At 40.5% G+C, this 26,697-nt stretch overlaps 1 protein-coding gene and 1 long non-coding RNA gene across 2 annotated transcripts in view; one reads left to right on the forward strand and one right to left on the reverse strand.

The window, feature by feature from the left end:
• The window catches only part of LOC114891890, a 253,784-nt gene that overhangs the window by 22,878 nt on the left and 204,209 nt on the right, over window positions 1-26,697 (forward strand). The gene's annotated exons all lie outside the window — the stretch shown is intronic.
• MROH2B (maestro heat like repeat family member 2B) overlaps window positions 1-26,697 on the reverse strand; it is a 58,634-nt gene that overhangs the window by 18,208 nt on the left and 13,729 nt on the right. The window contains 21 exon segments of the mRNA XM_029216380.1: window positions 865-985; window positions 1,309-1,398; window positions 1,657-1,752; window positions 1,848-1,983; window positions 6,884-6,963; window positions 7,174-7,259; window positions 7,262-7,292; window positions 8,020-8,046; window positions 10,344-10,359; window positions 10,361-10,494; window positions 11,045-11,152; window positions 13,694-13,713; window positions 13,716-13,809; window positions 16,984-17,073; window positions 17,075-17,092; window positions 20,978-21,023; window positions 21,594-21,733; window positions 22,361-22,401; window positions 22,548-22,701; window positions 24,878-24,990; window positions 25,732-25,858. Of these exon segments, the coding sequence (XP_029072213.1) occupies window positions 865-985; window positions 1,309-1,398; window positions 1,657-1,752; window positions 1,848-1,983; window positions 6,884-6,963; window positions 7,174-7,259; window positions 7,262-7,292; window positions 8,020-8,046; window positions 10,344-10,359; window positions 10,361-10,494; window positions 11,045-11,152; window positions 13,694-13,713; window positions 13,716-13,809; window positions 16,984-17,073; window positions 17,075-17,092; window positions 20,978-21,023; window positions 21,594-21,733; window positions 22,361-22,401; window positions 22,548-22,701; window positions 24,878-24,990; window positions 25,732-25,858 (1,768 nt within the window).

The following is a 26,697-nucleotide window of genomic DNA, read 5'->3' on the forward strand; positions in this document are numbered from 1 at the left end:
TCTGCCCCCAACCAAATTCCACCTTTTGGCTCAAAAGCTTTTGCACAGCAAACCTAACATACTTTTCTTATGCGAATCTTAGAATTATAATATCTCTGTGCTTCCAGCATCAGAACAGTGCCTGACACATGAAAAGTCACTCAAGAAATGTTTACCGAGTACCTAAGAGAATGAAGAGCCGAGGGTGGGCATGAGCTGCAGTCAACCTGGCTGAGTGTTCCTGGCTGCACCTGGTCTGCAGAGAACTGTGCATACGATGCAGGACCCAGCTCAGCGAAACACCTGCTTATTTAACCTGGATTTAATCAGGAAGCCCTGAGTGTTGGTTTCAGCCTGAGACTGATGTTTTAAAATTCCTTATATTTCCTGACATTGACAGTTACTCACGTGTCCTGGCAGAGCAGACAGAGGTCCAGCTATGCAAGCTGGAAAAACCTCCACAAAGTTATCTCTCTTAGGAAACTCTGAAAGGCACTTTAGCACCATAATAATAGTGCAATTTCCTCTGGAAGAAAGCCGTGTGATAGAGAAAGCTTTGCTAATATGCCCAATTGCTGTGTGATTTAAATCGGACTCTCTCAAAACATTTTACCTGCTTTAATGACTCTTTATCATGCTCTAGTGTTATTATCTTTATTTTAAAAAACCAGAAGGCAGAGCCACTGAGGAAAAAGGATCTAAAAGAGAGACAAATTGTGTGACATAATTAAGGTATCAGAACTCAGAAATGGCTGAACTGGGGGAGGAGAAAGAGAAAGAGAGAGAGGAGGAAGGAGAGAGATATAGATGGACGACGAGAAAAGCTGAGAACGAAAGAAAACAGGTATCTTCTCTGCATCTGTGGGTTTCACATCCTTCCCTCACCTTTTATGCAGAACAGACCAATAGCCGAGCTAGCAGCCGCCTGGCGGATGGAGGGCAGGGTGTCACAGGATTGAGGAACCAGGAGGCCGAGGAGTGAGCCTATTTTAAAGTTCTCTGGTGCCTGCAGGACAAAGGGGGACCCCAAGGTGACGGGGTGGCTTGGCGATGTCCCAGGATAGTCCCAACACTGGATATTAAGTCCCTTGTTCCTTCCATGCAGGCCCTTAGAATAGAATGGAATCTCAGACTTTAAGGGCGGTGGTCAAGTAAGCGAGCAAGCGAGCAAAGACGCTCTGGGTTAGGACAGACCTCGCTGGTGGTTCTCCGGAAAGACCCCACCCGGGACTGGAGATCCGTCACGCACGAGTTTTGGATTCCAGCGGCCTCAGGGGTCCCTGCTGTTAGCAAAGCAATGCCATCCATCCATTTTAGGGGCTTCCTTACCTCAATATCATTTGTCAGCGCTTTCGCGGTGATCTGGAAGGCTCTTTCCCTTTCCCACTCTTTTTGTGAAACAAACCACATTCGGAGAAGCTGTTGGTCAAAAAGTAGAAGTCTTTCCTTAGTATCCTCGTATTCATTCGCTCTCGTTCTCTCGCTCTTGCTCTGCCTCCTCCGGAACGGCGTGCTGGCCTCCCCACAAACCCTTTTTAAGTGGGCTGGCCCTACATGGTGGGCCACGTGGGTTGGGCTGGACGAGTCCCTGTGACAAGGATGAGGCAGAGTTTGGAGGGTGCCTTGGAGCACCGATTAGGGACTATGGGAGTCAGTTTGAGCAGTGGCCCTACTCACATTGACCATTTCTTGACAGTCCTCTGCTTTCACGTTATCCCACATCATGGTCCTCAGCAGCTTCCCCAGAGCATCCATGGATCGTTCGTAGAGAAACTGAAATCAAAGTGAGTGCGAGGGTCAAGCCGAGGGGAGCAAGTTCATTCATTCTACTCCACTCTGCACTCCCCTCGGGCCTCACCCCCTCGTACATGAATGTGCTCCGTGTCCTTGTCTGTCTTGCCCTCATTTTTGAGTTTTTCCAGAGGTGGAAGGGGCAGCAGCTTCCGGATGTTCTCCTCAAGAATATTAAGATGGTCATTCAGTGAGAGCTGAGGTTTCAGTTTACTGAAACGAGAACCACAGGGAGGAGTGGATATTATGTTGACAAACAAAACATAACCCAGTAGAATTCCCAAGAACTGCCAGTCTGAAGGGACTGAAGGGGTCAGGTACATTTCTGATGGGCTGGGATGTTGAGGGAGGTGGTGATGGAAGTAGAGAGAGATTGGGGACATAGAACCAGACTGTAGCAGTGGGCATAGTCCACACGCTTCGGGTCTAATTTATTAGAGTGATAAACAAACCATCACTTGCTTTGCATTACTTTACCCTTTACTATATGATCTAACATTAATCTACTTGTTTTCTTTAGCACTTGACTGTGTGTGCGTGTGTGTGTGTGTGTGTGTGTGTGTGAGAGAGAGAGAGAGAGAGAGAGATTGATTCTAAGTTTGGAGCAGTGAGTTTTATAAATTTCATATGTCCTCTCATGTTATATGTAATGTCACACATGCTATAGGTTCTTATAAATGCACAAGTGAATAAATGATAATGGAATCTTCCTTCTTTTGTTCCTTTCTTTCCTTCCTCTCTCTCTTTCTTTCTTTCTGACATATAGTATAGACATTATGAGGATATAAACAAACTTGGACATAACTTGGAAAAATGTAAATGTTCAATAAACATGAAAAACTCCATTTGTTATTAAATAAGTGTAAATTAAGACAATACAATACCACTTGTCAGCAACCAAATTAACAAAGAAGTTAAAAATGATGACACTCTCAGAGAAAGGTGAAATTGGTTCTCTCACTGGAGAATAAAAGTCAGTAACAGCTGGGACAACTCTATTGAAAGTGTTAAATGTGTTGATAGATGCTGAACAATCTTCTCATCCTTACCGTCTGGCTGGCTGTTTAAAAAACTCAACTTATTGAGCTATAATTTATGCACAACCAGCTGCATCCATTAAAGTGTGCAATCAAATGAGTTTCATACTCATGGAACCACCAGTATAATCAATATAGAACATTGCTCTCATCCCCCAATTTTTCCTCATGCTTCTTTGCAGCTTGTCTCTTTCTCTACCCTGGCCCAAGGCAACCACTGATTTGCTTTCTGCCATTAGAGATTAGTTTGCAAGTTCTACAGGTGTCCTGTCCATGTGAGGATAGCCATTAGCAACATGTGGCTATTGAACACTTGAGTTGTGGCTGGTTTGATTTAAAATAGGCTGTAATTGTAAAACACACTGGATTTTGAAGATTTAGTATGAAAATCATGTTAATTATCTTATTACTTCTTTATTTTAAATACTTGAAATAATATACTGAATATATTAGATTAAAATTAATTATTAAAATTAATTTAACTTGTTTCTTTTTACATGTTTAAAAGTGGCTACTAGAAAATTTTAACTGACATATGTAACTTGTATTATACTTTATTTCTACTTGACAATACTGTTCTGGAGCCTGGTTAATTCTTAATTGATCTTCAAGATTTATTTGCACTTTCTTTAAACCTCCCTCATCTTTGTAAACATGGCAACTTGTGCCTTCCCTTATTTTGCTTCTTATCGAGTTTTAGAGAAATTATGTGAATGTGTTTTGCATTTATTTCCCCTAGCTGACTAAAACTCCTTCAGAGCAAGGCCGTATTTTGTTCGACATTGTCCTTTTAGAACCTAGCTCAGTGTCTGATACATGGATGCAACTCAATAATATTTATTGAAACGAATTGTCAACTTCTGTAATTAGAAGTTCAGAGAACACTTTTTGCACAAGGGTGTTCACCAAAGTATTACTTATAGTTTTTAAAAACAAGAAATAATTAAATGTAGCAATAGGAGGTTGATTAATAATTAAATGTAACAATATGAGGCATATCTATGTACCAAGATATTAGGTAGCCATTAAAAATGATGTTTTTTACCTTAACATAATAAATGCCACATATGAAAAGCCTACAGCTAACATCATGCACAATGGTGAAAGACTGAAAACTTTCCCTCTAAGATCAGGAACAAGACAAAGATGCCACTTCTATTTAACGTAATACTGGAAGTTCCAGCCAGAGCAATTAGATAAGAAAAATAAATAAGGGCATCCAGATTGGAAAGGTGAAGTAAATTATCTCTGTTTGCAGATGACATGATCTTATACATAGACAATCCTAAAGAATCTACAAAAAATATTAAAACTAATAAGCAAATTCATCAAAGTTGCAGAATACAGGGACTTTCCTGGTGGCTCAGTGGTTAAGAATCCTCCTGCAAATGCAGGGGACATGGGTTCAAACCCTGGTCTGGGAAGATCCCACATGCCGTGGAGCAACTAAGCCTGTGTGCCACAACTACTGAGCCTGTGCTTTAGGGCCTGAGTGCCACAACTACTGAGCCCATGTGCTGCAACTATTGAAGCCTATGTGCCTAGTGCCCGTTCTCTGCAACAAGAGAAGCCACCGCAGTGAGAAACCTGTATACCGCAACAAAGAATAGCCGCCGCTTGCCGCAACTAGAGAAAGCCCATGCACAGCAACAAAAACCCAACGCAGCCACACACACACAAAAAAAGTTGCAGAATACAAAATCAACACACAAATATCAGTTGCATTTTTATACACTTAAACAATGACCATCAAAAAAAGAAATTAACAATTCCATTTACAATAACATCAGAAAGAATAAAATACTTAGGAATAACCAAGAAGGTGAAAGACTTGTACACTGAAAACCACAAAATGTTGCTGAAGGAAATTAAAGAAGACACAAATAAAGAGAAAGACATTCCATGTCCTTGGATTTGAGTATTTATTATTGTTAAGATGTCCATACAAAGCAGTCTACAGATTTAATGGAATTCCTATCAGAATCCCAATGACACTTTTTGAAGAAATAGAAAAATCCATCCTAAAACTCACATGGAATCTCAAGTGACCCCAAGTAGCCAAAACAATCTTGAAAAAGAACAAAGTTGGAGATCTCACACTTCCTGGTTTCAAAACTTATTACACAACCACAGCGATCAAACCAGTATAGTACTGGCATAAATAAACAGACATACAGACCAATGGAATACAATAGACAGCCCAGAAACAAACTCTAGTATATATGGTCAGATGATTTCCAAGAAGGGTTCCAAGACCATTCAGAGGGGAATGATATTGGATTTGGCAATGATTTCTTGGATATGACACTAAAAGCACAGATGATGAAAGTACAAATACACAAATGGGCCTACATCAAAATTAAAAACTTCTGTGCATCAAGAACACAATTTAGAGTAAAAGACAACCTATGGAATGAGAGAAGATATTTGCAAATCATATATCTAATAAGGGGTTAATAACCTTATAGAGAATAGAAAGAATATAAAATACATAAATAACTCCTACAACTCAACAACAACAAAAAGAAAGAACCAAAAAAAAAAAAGGACAAAGGATTGAACAGACATTTTTCCAAAGAAGATATACAAATAGGCAGTAAGGCTATGAAAAGAGGCTCGAAGTCATTAATCATTAGGGAACGGCAACTCAAAGCCACAATGAGATACCATCTCACACCCATTAGGATGGCTACTGTAAAAACAAACAAACAAAAAAAGTGATGGCAAGGATACAGAAAAATTAGAACCCTTGTGCACTGCTGGTGGGAATGTAAAATAGTGTCACTGCCAGAGAAAACAGTATGGTGGTTACTCTAAAGATAAAAATAGGCTTGACATATGATCCAGCAGGCCTACTTATGGATATATACCCCAAATAATTAAAAGCAGGGTCTGGAAGAAATATCTGTGCACCCATGTTCATAGCAGCATTATTTACAATAGCCGAAATGTGAAAAACACCCATCAGATGAACGTCCAACAGATGAATGGATTAACAAAATATGGTATACACGTAGAATGGAATATTGTTCAGCCTTAAAAAAGGAATGATATTCTGATTCATGCTACAACATGGATGGACCTTGAAGACATTGTTCTAAGGGAAATAAGCCAGGTGTCAAAAGATAAATACTGTATGATGCCACTTACATGAGTTACCTAAAGTATAAAATTCACAGAGACAGAAAGTAGAATGGTAGCTGCCAGGGCTGGTGGAAGGAGGGAATGAAGAGTTGTTTAACGGGTACAGAGCTTCAGTTTTGCAAGATGAAAAGAGTTCTGGAGATTGCTTTGCACAACAATGTAAAAGTACTTAACACACTGAACTGTACACTTAAAAATGGCTCAGATGATAAACATGTATACTTTACCACAATCAAAAATTAAAAAAATTAATAAAAAATGACTGATGTCTGTGAAGAGTTGGTAATAACATGGGAATATGTAAGATGAGGTGAGAAAAAAAAAAACAGGATAAAAAGTCATATGCAGAGTAGAATCTCAACTCTGTAACCAACATGGAAGACTAGAAATAAAGACCTGGAAATATACCAAAATGTTGATAATAAGGGGGGGAGGATTGGGATGATTTTTATTATTTTTAAAAACTTTCTGTAGTTTCCAGGTTTTAACAGTGAACTTCTATTTCTTTTACTGCAGGGGAAAAATATTATTTTAAAAACGTGCTTAAAATTATTATCTTCTTCAGGCTTATTGCTGCTAACCAAACTAGGATGTGATTAAGGGTTTCATATATTTCTAATGGGACGATTAAAATTTGCCTACAGGCCAAGATAAATTATTTTTGCACAGAAGTTTCAGTCCTCATATATCAATAAGTCTGACTCTTGTAAGCAGCTCCGTTAGTCCCTGTGAGTCAACAAATGATCAGGCTCTCAGTCAATTCTGTCACTCTGGAAAGAGAAAAAGCCCCCATTTGAAATAACCTGTTGATGAACTGTGTTCATGTTTGATCCGTGCACTAGAGTCTGCACCGATCGATAAGTCAGTTGATCAGAATGAGGATATGGGGGAGGAAATATTTTTTCAATGAGAACAAACAAAAAATTCTCTACCTGAGGTATCTGATGGCGATTAAGACTTTCCACCGAACAGGGCTAGCCAAGGAATCCAGGGGCTCATCCCTGATGAAGTCCTGCAACACAGACAAGGAGGTAAACTGTCTCAGGAAGGACCAGGGGAGTTTCTAGACACAAAGAGGTGGAAACCTCATTGGACCGTTGGGCACCCTCAGGCGGAAATACGCCCAAGGTCTGTTCTTCCGGACTGGCGAGTTTTACCCATTACCTGCACTCTTGGTAATGAACTTCTCAGGGTTTTGCCCATGTCCTCCCTGCACACTCACCAGCATGTAACTCAGCAGCACCTCCTTGTAGGAAAACTTGAACTTCTCATCCTCAGCATCTTGGACAGCAATGCCAGTTTCCGTATACTTCTTATAAAACTCATCTGCAGATCCATGTCCTAAAGCAAAATGACTCACAGTGCAAGCCAGGGTCTTAGGCACCACACCCGGTTCTACAAATAGGGTTGAAATATGTGCCCAGACAGGAGTGACACTCTGCTCCTTTTGCCATCTCCACCTTAGTCTCGGATCCAAGTTGCAGGGAAGTTGAGAAACTAAGGTCAATCTCCAGCCCCTCCAGCTCCCATCATAAACTGAGGTTTCTCTAGAGGAGTGGCTTTCAAACATTTTTGATCAGAAATCAAAATAGGGAACAGTTTACAATTCTACCCAGTACTTACATGCACAATATAGTGAATATATATATATAAAATACATAACTGAAATAAAAGTTTTATGATATTTATTATTGCTATGTGCAATGTACTCTTCTATTTCTCTTTTATTTCATTACAAACATTTTGCTGGTTTTGATCTATTAGATATATTAAATTGATTTCATGATCTACTGGTGGTTTACAACCCACAGTTCTAAGAACACTGTTCTAGTTTACAGTCTAACTTCCAAACCACCTAGAACCAAATACAGCTCCTTGTTCTGTCTTAAATTAGGTTCAGGGTTCCTGGCTTCAGAACTGGATTAATTAGTTATATTTTGGGATCTTTTCCTGTGGAATCAAATCAAGAGAACATTTATGCTTACTGTACTTCCACAGAGCATAATTTGTATTCAGATATATTTATACTCAAACACAGGTATTCAAATATATCACATATGCTGCATACTTTGTTCATCACAGCCATGCCCAGAACCTGAAAAAAATCAAAGGCAGAAGCAGACACCAGAGCAGCAGTTAGAGTTCCCTCATCCCAACAAAAAGACCGACCCATCAACCTGAAGGACAACAGTGCCGAGTCCTTCCAACTGGTGGGAGCTATTGCCTCCCTCTCCCAGTTTCAAAGGGAGACCCTGTACACTGGTAGATTCTTTGCCCTGGGTGAATCATGACTAAACTACAGAAAGCAGCATAAAGATGTCAAGCCTTTGGGCTTCAGCCTTCTCATTTTAAAGAGGCTCTATCAGACTTTGGTAAGAAAAAGGGTATTAAAGCTCTTGGCAGAAAAAGCGGTGAAAAGTTATAAAATGAAAGTTAATAGGGCAGCTGACTTTGGAATTGAGATATAGTTAGTTCTGCGACAACGCCTGTGTTGAAAATGCAAATTTGTTTCAACGAAATTGATACATGAGGGAATACTTTTAGCATATTCTGAATTTTGAGTTTGCTTATGAACAGTTTTGTCCGTGAGAGCAAAAAGGTGCAACAGTTGAACTGAGCCGCATAGGAAGAGTTGTGCACATACCTCGAATATCCGTCAGCTGCCTTTGTTTACTGGGTGTGATGAGCTGCTCTAATTCAAATCTGGCATTACAGCTGTTTGTCAGATTTCAGATAACCCTCTTTCCCACCACCATTTCATAGTAGCTCATAAATTGCACAGCTGACTTCAGGTGTTTTTCAATGAAACGTGCCGTCATTCCTTGGTAGTATTTATATATTTCCTAAATGTTTTTTAAATTACTTTTGAAAATTTAATTCCGTTTTTTTTTTAATGTGTCATTGATGGGGTATTTTTGAATGTTCCCCTCACCCCATTTCCCCCATAATCCCTGTGGTTTTTCTGGTACTATCTTGTGCAAATGTTGCCTTATAGCAGAACTGACCTCAAAGTGTCCAGTGATCTTTATCTGAAACATCTTTGTCTCTTTCCTTTTTTATTTTTATAATAATTTTCCTCATTGATGGACTAAATATTAATGTAACATAAAACATCTTTGAAAATTTTGTTTTCAGTTCTCATCATTGCTTATCAAATTTTGGGTATGTCAGAATCACTTTTTGAGGAAGGTGTTAAAATTACAGATTCAGTGATCCATCCCTGAAGACTGATTCATTAGGGATCTCCATTTTTAACAGGCTTTCCAGGTAATTCTCATGCAGCTGAGGTGTGAGGATCACTGCCCTACATCCTTCCACTAGCATGTACCTTTATCTACAATACCGTGAGCTCCCTATGAGTCCATTCTTCTCACCTACACACATGAATAAATGTCAAGAGCACAGATTTATCAAATAGGTGGTTTGTGGAGGACACAGAAGAGGAGATAAAGGAACATAGTGTACAATACCTAACATCAAGGTGCTGTCAATCTAATGGAGAAGCAGATGTGCAGGTAATCAACGAAAACCCCTAAACCTGGCTGTGAATAAGAATCATTCATAAACCTTTAAAAAATACAAATGGCAGACCCCACCCCAGACCTACTGAGGCAACCTCCCTGGATAATGACTCTGGGAAGCCATATTTTAAACTTGATTGCTAGGTGGGTCTTAGGTGGCTGACTTGGTACTAAATCAGCAAAATGGCTGAACTGACAACCTGTAGAAAGCATTTTATTAAAGATACAAAAAGTGCTATGGGGGACAGAAATGATTGGATGAATTCCAACTCGGTTTTGTGGTTCCGAGGCAGAAGCATCCTTGGCATGTTGAGGAGTGTCAGGGATGGTCAGCGTGGCTGGGATGATGGTGGAGTGGGAAATTAGTACAACTTGAGGTGGATTGAGTAGATTGACAAGTGATGCATTTTATTCACTTAAAAATACATAAATGGCTCTTACTGTTTGTGAGACACTCTTTTAGATGGCTTATAAGTATTACCCTATAAAAGGTTAAACAGCTACCATTAGCAACTCATCAGAGACTATTACAGGGAAGTAATAAGCCAGCTGCCCTAAAGTAGTACAGGAGTCACTGCTTTAAGTTTAAATGAGGGTGAGATCATGGTGGGTACAACTGGTCTAGGAAGGCAATGCGGGAGTGGTGGTATGTGAACTGCCCAAGGTCTTAAGAAAGAAACAAATCACTCAACTCTGTTTCATAATAAAATGTTCTCTTTCCGTAAGTTCTCATCCTCCAAACATACTATACCATACCCTATCTTGCCTTTGGTCTGTGTCCTTTGAGCATGAAGATTTCCAAGAGCTGAGTCCCTCCAAGTTTTGGGAACCCCAGCCTTGGAAATCGAGGTGGCCCTGTGTTGGTTGTTACCTGAGAGCACTGGCCATAAAGAAATGACTTGGGATACAATGTCTTGATCAAGCCTGGGGAGGAGCTGCCTCTTGGGAGCATGGAGGGCCATGGCTCCATAGATTACCATGACGTCAGTCTTGGTCAGGCTCTTTTTCCCAGAGAAAATACCCTGAACAGGAGGAAAGAGAGACATAAAAAATATGACTGAAGGAGTTTCTTTTTCTCTCATATTTTTTCTTAATTCTATGGGCCACTAGGGAGTTAAGAAATGGGACTGAGATTATTACAATTAGTCTAAAGCTGACACTCTTGCCTATATAAATTTAAACACACAGGACGGTGTTGTGGATCTATCAGGAGTTAAGAGAGGTACCTGTGAGAAGGCTTGCATTAATTTTTACTCATTAAATTCTTCTCCTTTAGGGGAAGCAGAGTGTACACAATGGAAACTCTCCATGAGGCCTGAGCAGCTGGGACAAACCTAGGCACACACGGAGCTCCTTAGGGCCTCCCAGGTCAGCATTAGTGACAGAAAGTGGAGGAGACTTGTTACCTAGCTGGTCATTCTTCAGGGCCTGGGTTCAGACAGTTCTGACCTGGAATAAAGACCTGGGGCCGGGAGCAGGTATAATATGGAGAAAGGATATTCACTGAAGCAGTCAGTGTCATTTGCCTTTGCAATGACCAAGGGCTTTGGAGGAGAAAATTCTTCTTTTTACCTTGCATCGATTCATGAAAAACTTTTCCCGATCTTGGAATGTTTTAAGAACTTTTAAAACAATTTCAAAGTGGTTCTTGGCACAGTATCCTAAGATAGATGTTATTCCCTAAAATCAGAAGAGATAGGGCATTTTGAGTTTATTCATCTATTCAACAAATATATACTGAGCACCCATTATGTGTCAGGAACTCTTCTAGGTGCAGGGGATACAGGATTGAACAAAACACATCAAACTCCCCAACCTTTTGACTGTGCAGCCAGGGGAAGTGACTGAGAAGTGACATAAAGTGAACACATACATTTGGTAAGCATGTAAATGTAAATGTATAGTATGTCAGAAGGTGATAAGTGCTATGGAGATAAGAAAAGCAAAAAAAAAAAAAAGAGTAGAAGCTGCACACTGGGGGGAGTTGGCAATATAAATAGGGTGCCCAGAGAAGGCCTCAATACAAGGGTGACATGGAGAAGAGTCCTGAAATAAGCAAGAGACTGAGCCATTGGACTACCTGGGAAGCAGAATTCTAAACAGATAGAGTAAGTGCAAAGGCCCTGAGGTCCATCGAGGAGGGCAGAAGGAACAATCAAGGGGAAGTGCAGGATGAGGTGAGAGAGGAAGTGGGGGTTGGTCTGGGTAGGGCCTTTCAGGCCACAGCCAGTAATTTGGATTTCTAATCTTAGACTAGTGGGAAGCCAGTGGAGGTTTTTTTGAGCTAGAGTTGACTGTCATTTCTACAGGATCCCTCTCCTGCTGAACGCTTACTATATCTCAAGTGGCTAAAATGTTGAAAGCTGGTAGCTCCTGTTTCATGCTCTGTGGTCATATTCCCCCCTTGCCCACATTCTTCCCACCTCTCTTGCTCGAGGCTCACTTCACCACTGTACCTTCATGGCAGTTTGTTTATGAGTCCTGTTACATTTCATCCGATTGTATAACCCGGCTAGAACCACCATGACCACTGTCACCAAGGTCTCAACCAGCACTGTTCTTAGTCCTCAGATACCAGGTCACATACTCTCCATTATCAGAAGATGCTTGGAAGAGATCTTTAAAGGCTGTGCCTGATGTCTCTGTGTTCCTTGGTCATGGCCTAAGATATAAACCTGTGTCTTTCAGCCTCTGGGTCCTGTCACGCCACAGTGCTCTGTGTTTCTCCTCTCCCAACCCATCTTCCTAATGTCTTAACTCCTTCCCCTACTTTTCCACCTATGTCCCACTGTCTTTCTATCACGTAAGTCTGGCAAAGCCCTGGATAAATCTGACTCCCCATTTGCCGATCACCTATCCCTACACCTCATCTGCAGGAGGCTACTGGAAAAATAAGTGACCCCACGGAGAAAATAGGTGCCAGTAGAAGATGATTTCAACCCCCAATGGGGCCCTCAAATCTGCACAGATGTCCTTCATCTTTCCCTGAGTCCATTTTCTCTCTCCAGTTCCTCACAGTTGCAACCTCAGCTCTCTTCTCCTAAAGCTGTTCACTAAGCACTCTCCATGAATAAGAACTTTGAGAAGGGTTCTATTTTCCCTTATTTTACTTGGAAGAACCTGAGGGATGTAGGTAGCATGTTGTAGAGGCAAGATTTGAATCCAGCTAGTCTGACATCAGAATCAGAGCTCAGGTGTCACCTGAGGGAGAGAGTCATGCTCGGGAGATGGAAGGCCAGCAGGCTCAGTGAGACTAAGAAAGTTACGCGTTAAACACCTTACCCATCCAGAGTTCATTCACTAAGTGACTTGAGTGTGTGGGACACACTCAAGAACTTGAAGTAAAGTTAAGTAAGAGAGGAATTTGAGAAGCTCAAATGGATGTCACAAAGTTCATCTTTTAAAGTTTGTGAACCCCTCAGACGTTGAATGACGGCCATATTGTATGCTTATATCTGAAATAAACTGACATTGTTTCCTAGCCCAGAGCAGAACTAAAAGGGCAATTAGGATGGGAAAAATGGTGCTAGGAATAATGCCAATGAGAAATGTGATGACTGAATATCTGAGAAGGAACAGTTTGAAAAGTTCGGTAAGTCTAGTGGTTTCTAGCCATTTACGATGGGGAAAGGACCCTAAACATCTGAGAATTTCTGAGAAGAGTATATAACAAGACAGACTATGAAAATTTATTTTTTACTAGCTGGTCTTTATTAGCCTTGCAGAGTTTTGATTTTTGTTTTTGTATTTTTTTTAACAGACATCCTCCTTTTTCTTCCACATTCACATATGCTCTCCAGCTTAGGCTATGGTAGGGAAGAGGCAAAAACACTTTGCAAAAGCTCTCCAGGTTATACTTATATTTTCTCTAGGTGGAAAACCAATCATATATAAGCTTACTTTCAGCTTACAAGTTTAATGATTTTGATACTTACAATCATACTCTTAAGTTATAAAGCCAAGGTCAAAATATATTTAAAATACTCTTGTTAAGTGAGTGATTAAAATTCATTTTTCAATATTTTCACAAACCTGGTTAGATAATGCAGCATTGATATTTAAATAAGGAAGTTTCATTTTTCTGAATAATTCTGTTGGACTCTCTTGAATGCATGGATAATTCTGAATAAGTAAGACATTAACATAAGAACTGTCAAGAGGTTTTCCAGAAGGAATTCATTATCATTATCATGAGAGGAAATTGAAAGAAAGGGGTCCCACCTGGCGTTGATCCCCCAGGTGTTGGGAGCAGCCAGAGCTTCCTTAATCTGTGAGCTTACAAAGTCTGTGTCTTGGCAGGATGCTAAGGTGGTTCCCAAGGCTTTCCAAAGAAATTTCTGGAAAACAAAGGACAAGCAACACAGTTAAAGGTTGGAAAGCAAGACTGATGAAAAATGGAAAGAGTTAAAACAATCATTTGAAGAAAAGACATTGAGGTAACTTATGACTGCTTACTAACCAAGTACTTTCCTATACTGTCTCTTCAAAGCGTTCCCCCCCACACCCCACCAAGGCTCTGTCCTCTACCTGTGTTCTTCTGCTCTCCTCTATGCCGTGTGCTCCACCATCATAATACCTTTCACTCTCTACTGTAATTTTTAATTTTCTTATTTGTCTCTATGCTCAGAATTTCAGTTCTTGGTTGCAGAGGGTCTTATTGATTATTTCCAGTGGACAGTCACTGGTAGCTAGTAAGTGCTCATTGCATTAACATGCTCAATAAAATTGGGTAATTTTGAAGATAATGTCATCAGATATTCTCAAACTCCACAGTATATTGACTTAGTTTATAGTTTAGGAGATTTAGAGTATAGTAATTTTGAGAATAATACTTTGTATGCTCTACTATTATCTCTCTCCCAGGAGTAGAGTGAGTTGTCCAGAAGTGCTGCCAGAATGGTATTAGGAGTGAAAAAGAAAATTCACATAGGAACTTTTACACACGCATTGTGTCTTTAGTACGGAACTCTAAACTGGGGAGGGAAAGCACCCCACGGAGGAACACTGGAGGCGGAGCATGTGGGGAATCATTCTGTGGCTTCCACCTCCCTTACAGGTGGTGAGAATGTTGGATTCATTATGTATGCCAGCCCTACCCTGGTTACTTCTGCAGTGTCGGGATGGAGAAAAGGCAAGTAGGAAAGTTGTGTCTTCCTGTCATCTTTCGTTAGAGGCCATGTATGATGTAGAGCTATGCCTGGAGGTGTGGGGCAGCCCCTCAGTGGCTTGTGTTTGAACAGTATAGCACACTCCTGGATGTAAATAGGTATATGAACATGTGTGTATATATAGCTATATAATACCAGATTGGCATCTCTTTAGACTGTCCATCTTGTTACACACAGGAGAGTAAAGTGGCCAGTTGGAAGTCCACTCTAAGGACCCTGCAGAGCTCCTAGGATTGTAGCTATGGAGTGGTCATTATTGATCAGAAAGGATGTATGGCACAGGAGGAAAGGAAAATCTAGTAGTAACAAATGAAGTTAAATTAGTACATTCAGGAGAAATTGTACGCATTAGTCTGACTTGGGATGAGAGGGGGACCTAAGGTGATAAAACAGGTGGAAGAACTACCAGAGTAAGAGTAAAACCAGAGTAAGAATCTGACGAGGTAGCAGCCACTTCACTCTCGGTTGTCCAGGCAAAAGACCCCCATGATCATGGAATCATAATGAGGAAAACTGTTTACAGAACTGGAGTAAGTATTAATTGGGGTCAAAGCTGCTAGAGTCTATTTAACTCCATCTTGGGAGAAGGACAGGAAAGAGTCTGGAAAAGTCTTGTGCTGAGAAAAAATTGATTTGATCAGGGGGAAATGTGACTTACGTGTGAAGGGCTAGCTAGCCTCAGTGGCCCCCAGTACTGCTGATCTGTTGCTTCTCTGCTGAATTTGGTCAGATTCAATGTATAGTGCATTCTTACTTGGGGACTTGGCTAGGAATCCCAGAAATCAGAAACCCAGAATTGGGGAAAAAAATGTCATTGATTGCAAAAATAGCCATAACCTTTCTATCCCACCTCTATCCACGCCTCCCTGCTTTGGGAGTTTGCAGCTCCTATCAAGACGACTCTATTTCTCCATTCCTTGCATCTGGGTTGGTCTTGTGACTTGCTTTTGTCAATGGAATTGGTAGAAGCAATAGTATGCCCCTTCTGAGCTTAGACCTCAGGAGACATTGCATACTTCATTGCCCCCACCATGAGAGCAAGCCTGGGCTAGCCTGCTGGAGGATGAGGCACTGCAAGTAGCAGAAAAAAGCTGTCCTAGTTAAGATCATCCCAGACCAGCCAATCCCCAGTGCACTGCAGTGAGGCTAGTTGAGATCAGAAGACTGCCCAGTTGAGCCCAACTCAAACTGTCAACTTGCAAAATTGTAAGCTAACTAGGTGCGTATTATTTTAAGCCACCAGGGGTAGTTCGTTATGCTTCTAAAGCTAGCTGGTACACTTACTTTTCTGGTGTTAAGTGTAAAGGTTTAGAGCCATCTAAGCAGCTCATTGCTTGAATTGCTCTGCCTACTCATACAACCATTATCTTGGACTAATCTTGTGGGTTTGGAAGCTGTTGGGTGAATGGTACTACATGAGATGCACAAGGCTACTTCGTGTATAAGAAGATGAGTCATTGCTCACCAAATTTTTCTGATGGGTGTGTCTGCAGGCTGGATAGACCAATTTGGAGAATCAGTACTCTGTACCAAATTAGAGAGTCAGTCAGTGAGAGGAAGTTTGAAAATTACATGGAAGAGTTAGAGGTTGCTAATAAAGAATTTGGGGAAAGAGACACTTAATACTGGGAACATTTAATGACTTAGGAAATGTTTTTTTGGAAAAAAAAATTAGGAATAATATAACCACAATGATAACCACCATCTACTTTTTATTAAACACATGCCATGTGCCAGGCACTTCACTTGGGACTTTATATACTTTATCTCATTGAACCCTCATAACACTACAATCCTCAGAGGTAAATAAAATTTCCATTTTGTTGGTGAGTATACTGAGGCTCCAGAGAGGTTAAAAAATTTACTTAAAGCTACATAAGCAGTAAGTAGCAGAAGCTGGATTCAAACCCCATTTGGAATGGATGGTTACAATGTGGAGGGTTTGGTAGAGGTCATGTGGAGAGAGAGGAATGAAAGAAGTGGCCTTTGAGCATTCTTTTTTTTCAAGTTTTTAAAAAATTGTAGATTATTTCTCGTAGCCAGCCTCACAAGACTGGCCCAATGTAAACCAAGGCATAAGCTGCATTAAACTAGTGCTATGGTAGGCTGCTATTTGCCTTCCAGTATCCATTTTTCTTCCTTCTCTAGAACAGAACCCCTGAATTTTAGTTAGGCATGTATTTATCTTGAAGGCACTATACTTGGCAGTTTTCCTTGCAGATAGGTGTGGCCCTGTAACTTTTGGTCAAATGTAGGGTGAAGAGAAGGGAGCATTTTTCTAACCATTTCTTCCTCCTTTTGGTCATAAAGTAGAAGCTAAGGTCTCTGAGCTAAAAAACCAACCTTCTCAACAGAGGTGTTGCCGTAACTGTCCATTTGCTGGTTGAAATCCCGACTCAGTTGAATGGTCCAGGCTACATCATTGATCTTCCAATAACGACTCTTTGAGCAACTGTTGTAGGAGGTGAAAGTCAGATACTAATGTGACGGTTTAATGTGCTTTCTTGGTGCTTTTTTGTTACAATGTATTCTAAAAGCATAAAGTATATATTACATGGGATTATTCCTTTTCTCATAACAACCTGTTCCAAATTCCCATTAAGAATTAGATGCACAGGAAGGGCAAGTAACTCCGTGTAAGTGCCTTCCTTTTTCCTTTTGAATAAAAATTGCCAAAAAACGTAAAATAGAAACTCATCCAATCTGAAACTTAAAATTGAAGTTAACATCTTTCAAGGTTTGGGTAGATTTGGAAAAAAACTCCATTTGTCAAAGTTAGTTTGCTTTACACCATACTAAGAAAGAGGGACATTTTTGGAATAGTGAATTAAATGCCTTGAAGAACCAATTAGATATACAAGCACAAGTTGCCAACTTCAACTCGAGTCATGAAATATTCCTCATTTCATCAATTATTTTGAGCCAGAGCCGCAATCAGTTGTCTGAACCCATGTCCCTCTTCATTGAATAGTACACAAAAAGGTGTTTTTGTCTTTTTGGAGGACAAAATCCATTTGCAGTTTCTAAAATCTACAATTTCTCCTGTGTTTTCTCTACCTTAAGCTTGGAAAGAACACAATGTCAAAACCAATGAAAAGATTTGTATTCATTTTCTTAATAGAAACTCATTGAGTGGATCCTTTGAAGAGAAAAAAATTGTACAACCTTGGCAGTATAAGGGAAGAAAGCAAATGCAGACAGTTTGGAAAAAGAAGCCAAGAAGTATACTCAAGATTGGAGGAAGGAAAAGAACTGTTCTCAAGGCTTCTCAAGAAAGAACCTTCCTTCCTAGTAAGAACAGTTATTTTAAAATGGTAGCAGGGTGGCTTCCCTGGTGGCTCAGTGGTTAAGAATCCGCCTGCCAATGCAGGGGACACAGGTTCAAGCCCTGGTCAGGGAAGATCCCACATGCTGCGGAGCAACTAAGCCCGTGCGCCATGACTACTGAGCCTGTGCTCTAGAGCCTGTGGGCCACAACTACTGAGGCCATGTGCCACAATTACTGAAACCCGTGCGCCTAGAGCTGGTGCTCTGTAACAAGAGAAGCCACTGCAATGAGAAGCCTGCGCACCACAACAAAGAGTAGCCCCCGCTTGCCGCAACTAGAGAAAGCCCGCACGCAGCAACAAAGACCCAATGCAGCTAAAAATAAAAAAAATTAAAAAAGAAAAGAAAAGAAAAAAAAATGGTAGCAGGGGAAAATAAGATAAAAATTTTGAGAGAGGGAGGGGAAGATAAAAGAAGCCTGAATATAGGAGGAGAGGTGGATCCAAGAGTTAAGGACCAGGAAGCATAGAGCCGTTGCTTTCAAACCTCATATGGGATAAGATTCACTGTGGGTATCATTAAAACCTGTGAGCTCGCAGGTACCCCACCTAGAGATTCTGATTCTGGAAGGGGGGTGTTGGGGGTGGGGTGCTGTGGAGAGGTCACTGAAATCTGACATTTTAAAGAAGCCATAGTTCACATGAAAAGATGCTCAACACTGCTAATTATTAGAGAAATACAAATCAACCCTAAATGTCCATCAACAGAGAAATGGATCAAGAAGATGTGGTACATATATACAATGGAATATTACTTAGCCATACAAAAGAATGAAATAATGCCATTGGCAGCAACATGGATGGACCTAGAGATGATCAAACTAAGTGAAGTAAGTCAGACAGAGAAAGACAAATATCATACGATATCACTCATATGTGGAATCTAATTTAAAAAAAAGGTACAAATGAACTTATTTACAAAAGCAGACTTATATATATCAAAAACAAACTTATGGTTACCAAAGGATTTGGGGGGGGAGGGGGAGGGATAAATCAGGAGATTGGGATGAACACACGCACACTACTATATTTAAGATCGATGACCGACACGGACCTACTGTATAGCACAGGGAACTCTTCCCAATATTCTGTGATAACCTATATGAGAAAAGAATCTAAAAAAAGAATGAATATATGTATACGTATAATTGAATCACTTTGCTGTACACCTGAAACTAACACAACATTGTAAATCAGCTATAATCCAATAAAATTAAAATATTTTAAAAATCTAGCAAATTTTATAATCAAATTCTTCAAAAACATTTGACAGGTATTTTTTTAAATATAAATTTAAAAACCATTAAAAATACCCTGAGCTTTCTCTAAATAAAAGAGTTACCTATTCTATAATAAATAGTAATAAATACAGAAAAACCCCACAAAAAACCAGAAACAAACTACAATGAGGTACCACCTTATGCTGGTCAGAATGGCCATCATTCAAAAGTCTACAAATAACAAATGCCAGAGAGTGTGTGGAGAAAAGGGACCCTTCCTACACTGTTGGTGGGAATGTAAGTTGGTGCAGCCCCTATGGAAAACAGTATGGAGGTTCCTCAGAAAACAAAAAATAGAGTTACTGTATGATCCAGCAATCCCACTCCTGGGCATATATCCAGACAAAACTATAATTCAAAAAAATACATGCACCCCTATGTTCATAGCAGCACCATTTACAATAGGGAGGTCATGGAAGCGACCTAAACGTCCATCAACAGAGGAATGGATCAAGGAGATGCGGTACATATATACAATGGAATATTACTCAGCCATAAAAAGGAACAAAATAATGCCATTTGCAGCAACATGGATGCAACTAGAGATGATCATACTAAGTGAAGTCAGAAAGAGAAAGACAAATAGCATATGATATCACTTATGTATGGAATCTAAAATAGGACACAAGTGAACCTATCTATGAAGCAGAAACAGAATCACAGACATAGAGGACAGACTGGCTGTTGCCAAGCAGGTGGCGCTTGGGGGAGGGATGGAGTGGGAGGTCGGGGTGAGCAGATGGAAGCTTTTATATACAGAATGGATGAACAACGAGGCCCTACTGTACAGCACAGGGAACTATATTCAATATCCTATGATAAACTGTAACAGAAAAGAATGTTAAAAAAAAGAATGTAGGGGCTTCCCTGGTGGCGCAGTGGTTGAGAGTCCGCCTGCCAATGCAGGGGACACGGGTTCGTGCCCCGGTCCAGGAGGATCCCACATGCCGCGGAGCGGCTGGGCCCGTGAGCCATGGCCGCTGAGCCTGTGTGTTCGGAGCCTGTGCTCTGCAACGGGAGAGGCCACAACAGTGAGAGGTATATAGGTGGCTTATGAACCAAAACTCTGCTGGATTAAAAGCTCCCTGCCCATGGGTTCCTTGATCTCCTGTGGGCTCCTGAAATCAAAATGCTCTCTGTAAAGCCACTGTCCAACTCCTGTCTGCAATTTACTCTTTTGGGGATTTGACATTGTCTGTGGCACTGTTTGGTTGTCAAGGTCCAAAAAGTTATGGATGAGAGAAAGATTCTTTTCTGGAGAAGGGGTACAACATGGCCTTTTGGTGTTTAGACATCAGGAAAAAGATAGTGAGAAGCAGATAGAGGAGGAGATGGAGTTGTATTTAGGACCAAAGAAGTGGAAATTATGTTAATCTCTGTTTCTTTTTATGAATGGTGAAATAATGCAATTGCAAGGAGAGGAAAAAACTGAAAATTAGAGAAGATTTAAGAAAGATGGAAAAAAATATTAGTAAGAAAAATATTAGTAAGTGATACCTTCAGAACTGTCTTAAATTCTGAATCAAATTGAAGACTAAAGATTATTGTTCAAATTGTGATTTAAAGAGCGTAAAATTCTTATGTGATCACGTCTAACAGTCCAGTGATTTTCTCAAGAAAAGGAAATGTTGTTTCCTGTCCTTTGGAATCTAATTCTTTTTCGTAAAGATGGGTAACTTTTGGTGATTTCATCACCCCATGATCAACAATTAGTCTAGGAGCCAGCTTTACCTGAAGCAGCATGGTCTCCCACAGCACGATACTAGTGTTCTTTCCTAGAAATAGAAATTGATGCAATAAGTGCTAAAAAAAAAAAAAAAACCCAGCCCAGTATCCAGGTCAGCACTGACTGCTACTGTTCCATTTCAGGCTTTCTCCCTATGCAGGATGGTTATTTCAGATTAAATTTACTATGTTGGCAATTCTAAATTGCTAGTCAGCTGGACAGAGGGTCTTCAATCCATGATAAAAATCCAGGCTTTTTGCCAATTTCAACAGTAACTACTGAATTACCATATCCTAATATTCTAGCATGGATGAATAATAACTTTTTAGAACAATACCAAAAGAGAACTTCTCTAAATACAAAAAAAAGACCAGAGCAAAAGTAAAAGTTCCTGCTAAATATGTAACACACCTGGTCCTCTTAAAATATCAATATAAGTATTTGGTAGAGAAATAGAACATAAGGAGTCCAGGACAAAATAGAGCTGTCTACCTTGCATGTCAAGTTCATTGTTTTTATTGCCTAATGTGAACATTAATGGCTTAAGACATAGAAGTGGTGCCTCATTTCCTTGTGTTCTTGCCTCCTTGGATAAAGACCTGATCCCACTCCCTTGTATCTTCCAGAGGCTGCAGGAGCTCAGGTATGCGTGTTTTCCATAGCTCTACCAAATTTGGGTGAATTATCTCAGGCAATATCTTCAAAAGTCCTATTGCACCAACCCCACGTAATTTCCCTAAACTGGCGAGCATAGATATTACCTGGAGGAAGGAAGAAAAATTTTTAATCAACTCAGGGATACTTAGAAGGCTCACCTACCTTTTCCTTTTTATCACTGTTCTGGATTCTCTTGAATCCTTCATTAGATAATCTTTAACAAACCATCACAGTCTATTCTTACTTATTCTAGATCAAAGCTAATACTTAGACAATCCATCTGCCCAATTTTATTCTGAGGATAAAGGTGTAAAAATATATGGAAACCATCAACCAAAAATAAATGAAACATACCAACACTTAGATATATCTATTAATTAAATAAGGGCGTGTGGAAATAGTGCTCAAGCACATATGTGGCCAAAAAGAGAGAGAGAGAAATCTAAACAACAGATGTGGAATTTGTTTGAATGGTTCTTATGGATCAGATCCAGTCTATGTTTATTTAAAAAATCATAAATGAAGTTTAACAAACATTTCAGAGTGAGAACATAATCTTGTGAATAATAAACCTTCATCAGAGTCATTAGTATAGCAGAACATTTATTATGCCATTTTAGTGTTTCTTTTGTTTTGGAATATCTATGTAATTTTTATTATCATTTATTTGGAGCTGAATTGTCTATATTGGTTTAAATTCATACCACATTGGTTTTTCATCACTCACTCACCAGAAGTCTGGCCAGTAGCTGTTGTGGTGAAGGAAGTTTCACTAGAAAGACAAAGCAATTTTCATTACTGCTATGGGGCCTAGAAAAAATCAGATGGGGCTTGGGTTTACAAGCAAAGCCCTGTAGCCTTTCCGGAAACTAGTCTCTCATAAGAGAAATGTTTTGCTTTGTTTTTGAATGTACACACCAGCTCCTGTAGAGATGACAAGTGCTGTTGACTCCTTGGCATTATTCTTCTTCCTCTCTGCCATAAACAGAATTCTGATGGTATTAAACAGGTATTTCAGTGTTCCCGTATATTCTGCAGGTACCACAAAAGTCAGGATTCTTGGCCATAGCACCTGTGGAAAACATAAGGCAAGATGCAAGGATTGCTTATTCTTTTTCATTATTCCTCTTTGGTCCTCTCTGTGTGTTTCCCTCTAATTTAGAAAACTTTCTCTCCCGTGTTATTATTTTGCTCTTCAGGCCAAATCAAAATGAAATCATGAAACACAGTTTCTGCACAGCACATTCACTTTCAGGTGCCACTTGCAGTGAGTGTTGGTCAGTGTTTCTCCGTGAGGTTGCTGCTGGAATTTGGGACAGGACAAGTCGTCATTGTGGGTCACTGCAGGGAGAGCTGGGCTCCACTCACCAAGTGCCGTTAAACCCCTTGTCAATATGACAACCAAAAATGCCCCCAAATATTTCTCCAAACTCCAAGACTCGAGTGGAACTGTCCAGAGTGAGAATGATGGGGAATGGATGGCGACTGCGCTGCTGCTGCTGGCTGTGCTCCAGGTGCTGATCTTCTCCTTCTTCTTTTTCAATTAATTAATTAATTTATTTTTGGCCATACCACATGGCTTGCGGAGTCTTAGTTCCTTTACCAGGGATTGAACACAGGGCCCCCGCAGTTAAAGCGCCGAGTCCTAACCACTGGATCACCAGGGAAGTCCCCAGGTGCTGATCTTCTGCTGATCACCTAATGGAAACTTAGGTGTCCACTTGGATTCCTCCCTTTGTCTTGGCATCTGTATTTAATCACCAAGCCTAAGCCTAATCCTTTTCTTTTTTTAAAAAAACAATTTTATTTTTTTACTTATTTATTTTTTGTCTGTGTTGGGTCTTCGTTGCGGTGCGGGGGCTTCTCACTGCAATGGCTTCTCTTGTTGCGGAGCATGGGTTCTAGAGCTCAGGCTCAGTAGTTGTGGCGCATGGGCTTAGTTGGTCTGAGGCATGTGGGATCTTCCCAGACCAGGGCTCGAACCCGTGTCCCCTGCATTGGCAGGCAGATTCTCAACCACTGTGCCACCAGGGAAGTCCCAAGCCTAGTCTTTCTTTTTTTGTGTGGTACGCGGGCCTCTCACTGTTGTGGCCTCTCCCGTTGCGGAGCACAGGCTCTGGACGCGCAGGCTTAGAGGCCGTGGCTCACGGGCTGAGCTGCTCCGCGGCATGTGAGATCTTCCCAGACCGGGACACGAACCGGTGTCCCCTGCATTGGCAGGCGGACTCTCAACCACTGCGCCACCAGGGAAGCCCCCTAGTCTTTCTTAAATTGTAAGATTTCTCACGCCCTTCCTACCATTATGACCCAGTTCCAGTCCCTATGAATCTCATCTCATCTCATATATAGACTCTTTGTGCTTAGTCTACTCTAAAATCAGTGTCTACTCTTAAATCAGTGTCAACACACTGATTTCCTACAGTTATCATTTAAAATGTTTAGCCTTTGCTTAAAATTTTCATTGGCTCATCAAGGACAAGGAAGGAATTTGGCATTTCAGACCCTTCAGAGTCTGGCCTTAGACTACTCTTCCATCATTTACTACTAGATCAGAATTCCCCTAACTTTAATATGCATCAGAAATGTTGGAATTTATTGCATGCAGATTTATGGGCCCCATGCCCAGATACGCTGATTCATTTAGGTCTGGCACGTGGCCTGAAAATGTGCATTTTAAATAAATAGCCCTGGTAATCCAAAACCCACACCTTAAAAAACCATCCTAGATAAAGCCTGTGATCCCCTTAAACTGGCCTTCTGATTGTCTCCTGGCTGTGCCATGTATTTCTGGCCATTAAATCCTTTTCCAGGTTGTTTTGCTTAAGCAAAATGCAGATTCTAAGGCTCCTCCCCTTGAGGTTCAGGTTATATTAGGCCTCAAGTGAGGTCTGAGAGTGTGTGCTTTTAACACCTTCCCAGATAAATGGGGAAAGTTTAGCATTCACTGTGTTAGAATCACCACTTACAGTATGTGTCTAAGTATGTCAGGGGAAGAAGAAAAATAATATATTAAGATGCTTATAAACTGCCATTTGCCATCCAGATATAAAGGATTATTTAGCTAATTTTACACCTGTTTTTGAGGAACTATTATGTGCTGGCACTGAGCATCCCAACATACTTCCTCTAGTCAGAGCATCAAAAAGCTGATGACACATGGAGTACCAACTCGTATCTTTACTCCTAAATGTCCAGAGCTTTAGAAAGGTGATCAAATTAACTATGAGTGGTGACAAAAGACCCCTTACCTGAGGCATTCCAATGGTCAGTGGGTCCAGGGTTTTTAAGACCTCCAGGCTTGTTTCTTGGATACATTTCTCTGCCTTTTTGGTCTCCTGGGAGTTAGGTTTTATTGGTTTCTCTTTAAGAAAGATGAAATAGGTGACTTGTTCATAATCCCTGCTGTCGGTCGCCTCTGACCTTACTTGGAGGTGTTCTTAGCCTCTGGGGTGGAGGATGCAGTCACTCAACTTAAAGGGCTTGTGGAATCCAGCAATCTTGGTCTCCAGTATCTAATCCTGTTATAAAGTGCTCTTTGGAGGAATGGGCTAGAAAAAAACACCCCTGGCTGAAGCAGAAAAACAAACATTGTGAGGATCCTTGGACTGCAGTTACTCCTTTTCTCCCTCAGGCCTTTCCCCTTTTTATCTCTGGGGCAAAAATTTCCAATGACACTGCTTCCTAGTGGAGTGGACTGTAATTTCAGCTGCAATGAGTTTGCTGAGATTACTGAGATCTTAAGCACATGTTTTTCAGGCTCTTCATCCAAAGGAACCGGTGTAACAAGTATGGATGTTTCTTGTTTTCTAGAAACAATTCACTTTCTCTGCCTGTCTCCAAACCGCCCCCAAGCTTTTGAGGCCAGGTTACCTCCTTTTTAGGAAAAACTGATTTAACCTACCTTGGGTTTATTATAAGTTAAAAAGGATATCACTGAAAGAAAACCGAGAATACTAGAAGCTGAAAAATTTATTACTGAAAGTGATAAGGCTGAAATATAACCTCTAAGTCAGTTTCTAACTTGGACCACAGATATTTTTTTAAAATCCAGTTGAGTCAACTGAACTTGCTACAGGGCAGCACTCAAAATGGCACCCTCTACGTACCAGATTCTTGTTGGACATTGCAAACTGCGAGAAGATGTAGTCAGTCAGTGGCCAGCCTTCCTGGGCTTCGATGTAGCATTTTTCACACATGGTTTGGATGAGGAGAAGGGCGGAATTCCTCACCTAGAGTAAGGAAAATGCATTCACAACATTTTACTCTGAATAAAAATTTAGATTCTCCTATTCTGTAACCTTCATGGATCATTCAGTGGAATCTTTCCAAAAAAGAGTATAAATTGAATGATGTTACTGTAATATATGGAGCAGGAAGTAATCTACAGGTTATGATTTAAGTGTCACTGGCAAAGCTCTCTTTAACCAAAATCTTTCTTCCTAGTTCCCAAGACATATTCTCTATTACTATATATTATGAAACATTAGTAACTTTGGGCTAAAACATGGCCTCGCTTTAAAAATCCTCAGTGAAAGATACCACACTGAAATAAAGTTCCACAATTCCTTATCCACAAATTCAAACTAAATGACTCTGAAAACTGGAATTTTGTTTCTTAAATTTGGTGCCAACTAATTGGTAGCAAAACCCAAACTGAACTGTTTTAAAGCTATTTGTAGTCTTTACCTCTTATTTATTTATTTTTTAGATTTATTATTATTATTATTTGCGGTACGCGGGCCTCTCACTGTTGTGGCCTCTCCCGTTGCGGAGCACAGGCTCCGCACGCGCAGGCTCAGTGGCCATGGCTCACGGGCCCAGCCGCTCCGCGGCATGTGGGATCTTCCCGGATCCCTGTCCCCTGCATCGGCAGGCGGACTCTCAAACCACTGCCACCACCAGGGAAGCCCTACCTCTTTTATGTAGTGTGATATGCCTACATGTTCTTGAAAAAATATTAATAGGTTTGATTGTGGGCTACTGTCACAGTAATGTTTTTCTGAAATCTGGAAAGTTGTGAATTCTGAAATAAGTCTGGCTCTACGGATTCGAATAAAGAATTATGAAC

The sequence above is a fragment of the Monodon monoceros genome, unplaced genomic scaffold (genome assembly GCF_005190385.1).
Source record: "Monodon monoceros isolate NGI ecotype Baffin Bay Population unplaced genomic scaffold, NGI_Narwhal_1 Super_Scaffold_12, whole genome shotgun sequence".
NCBI lineage: Eukaryota > Metazoa > Chordata > Mammalia > Artiodactyla > Monodontidae > Monodon > Monodon monoceros.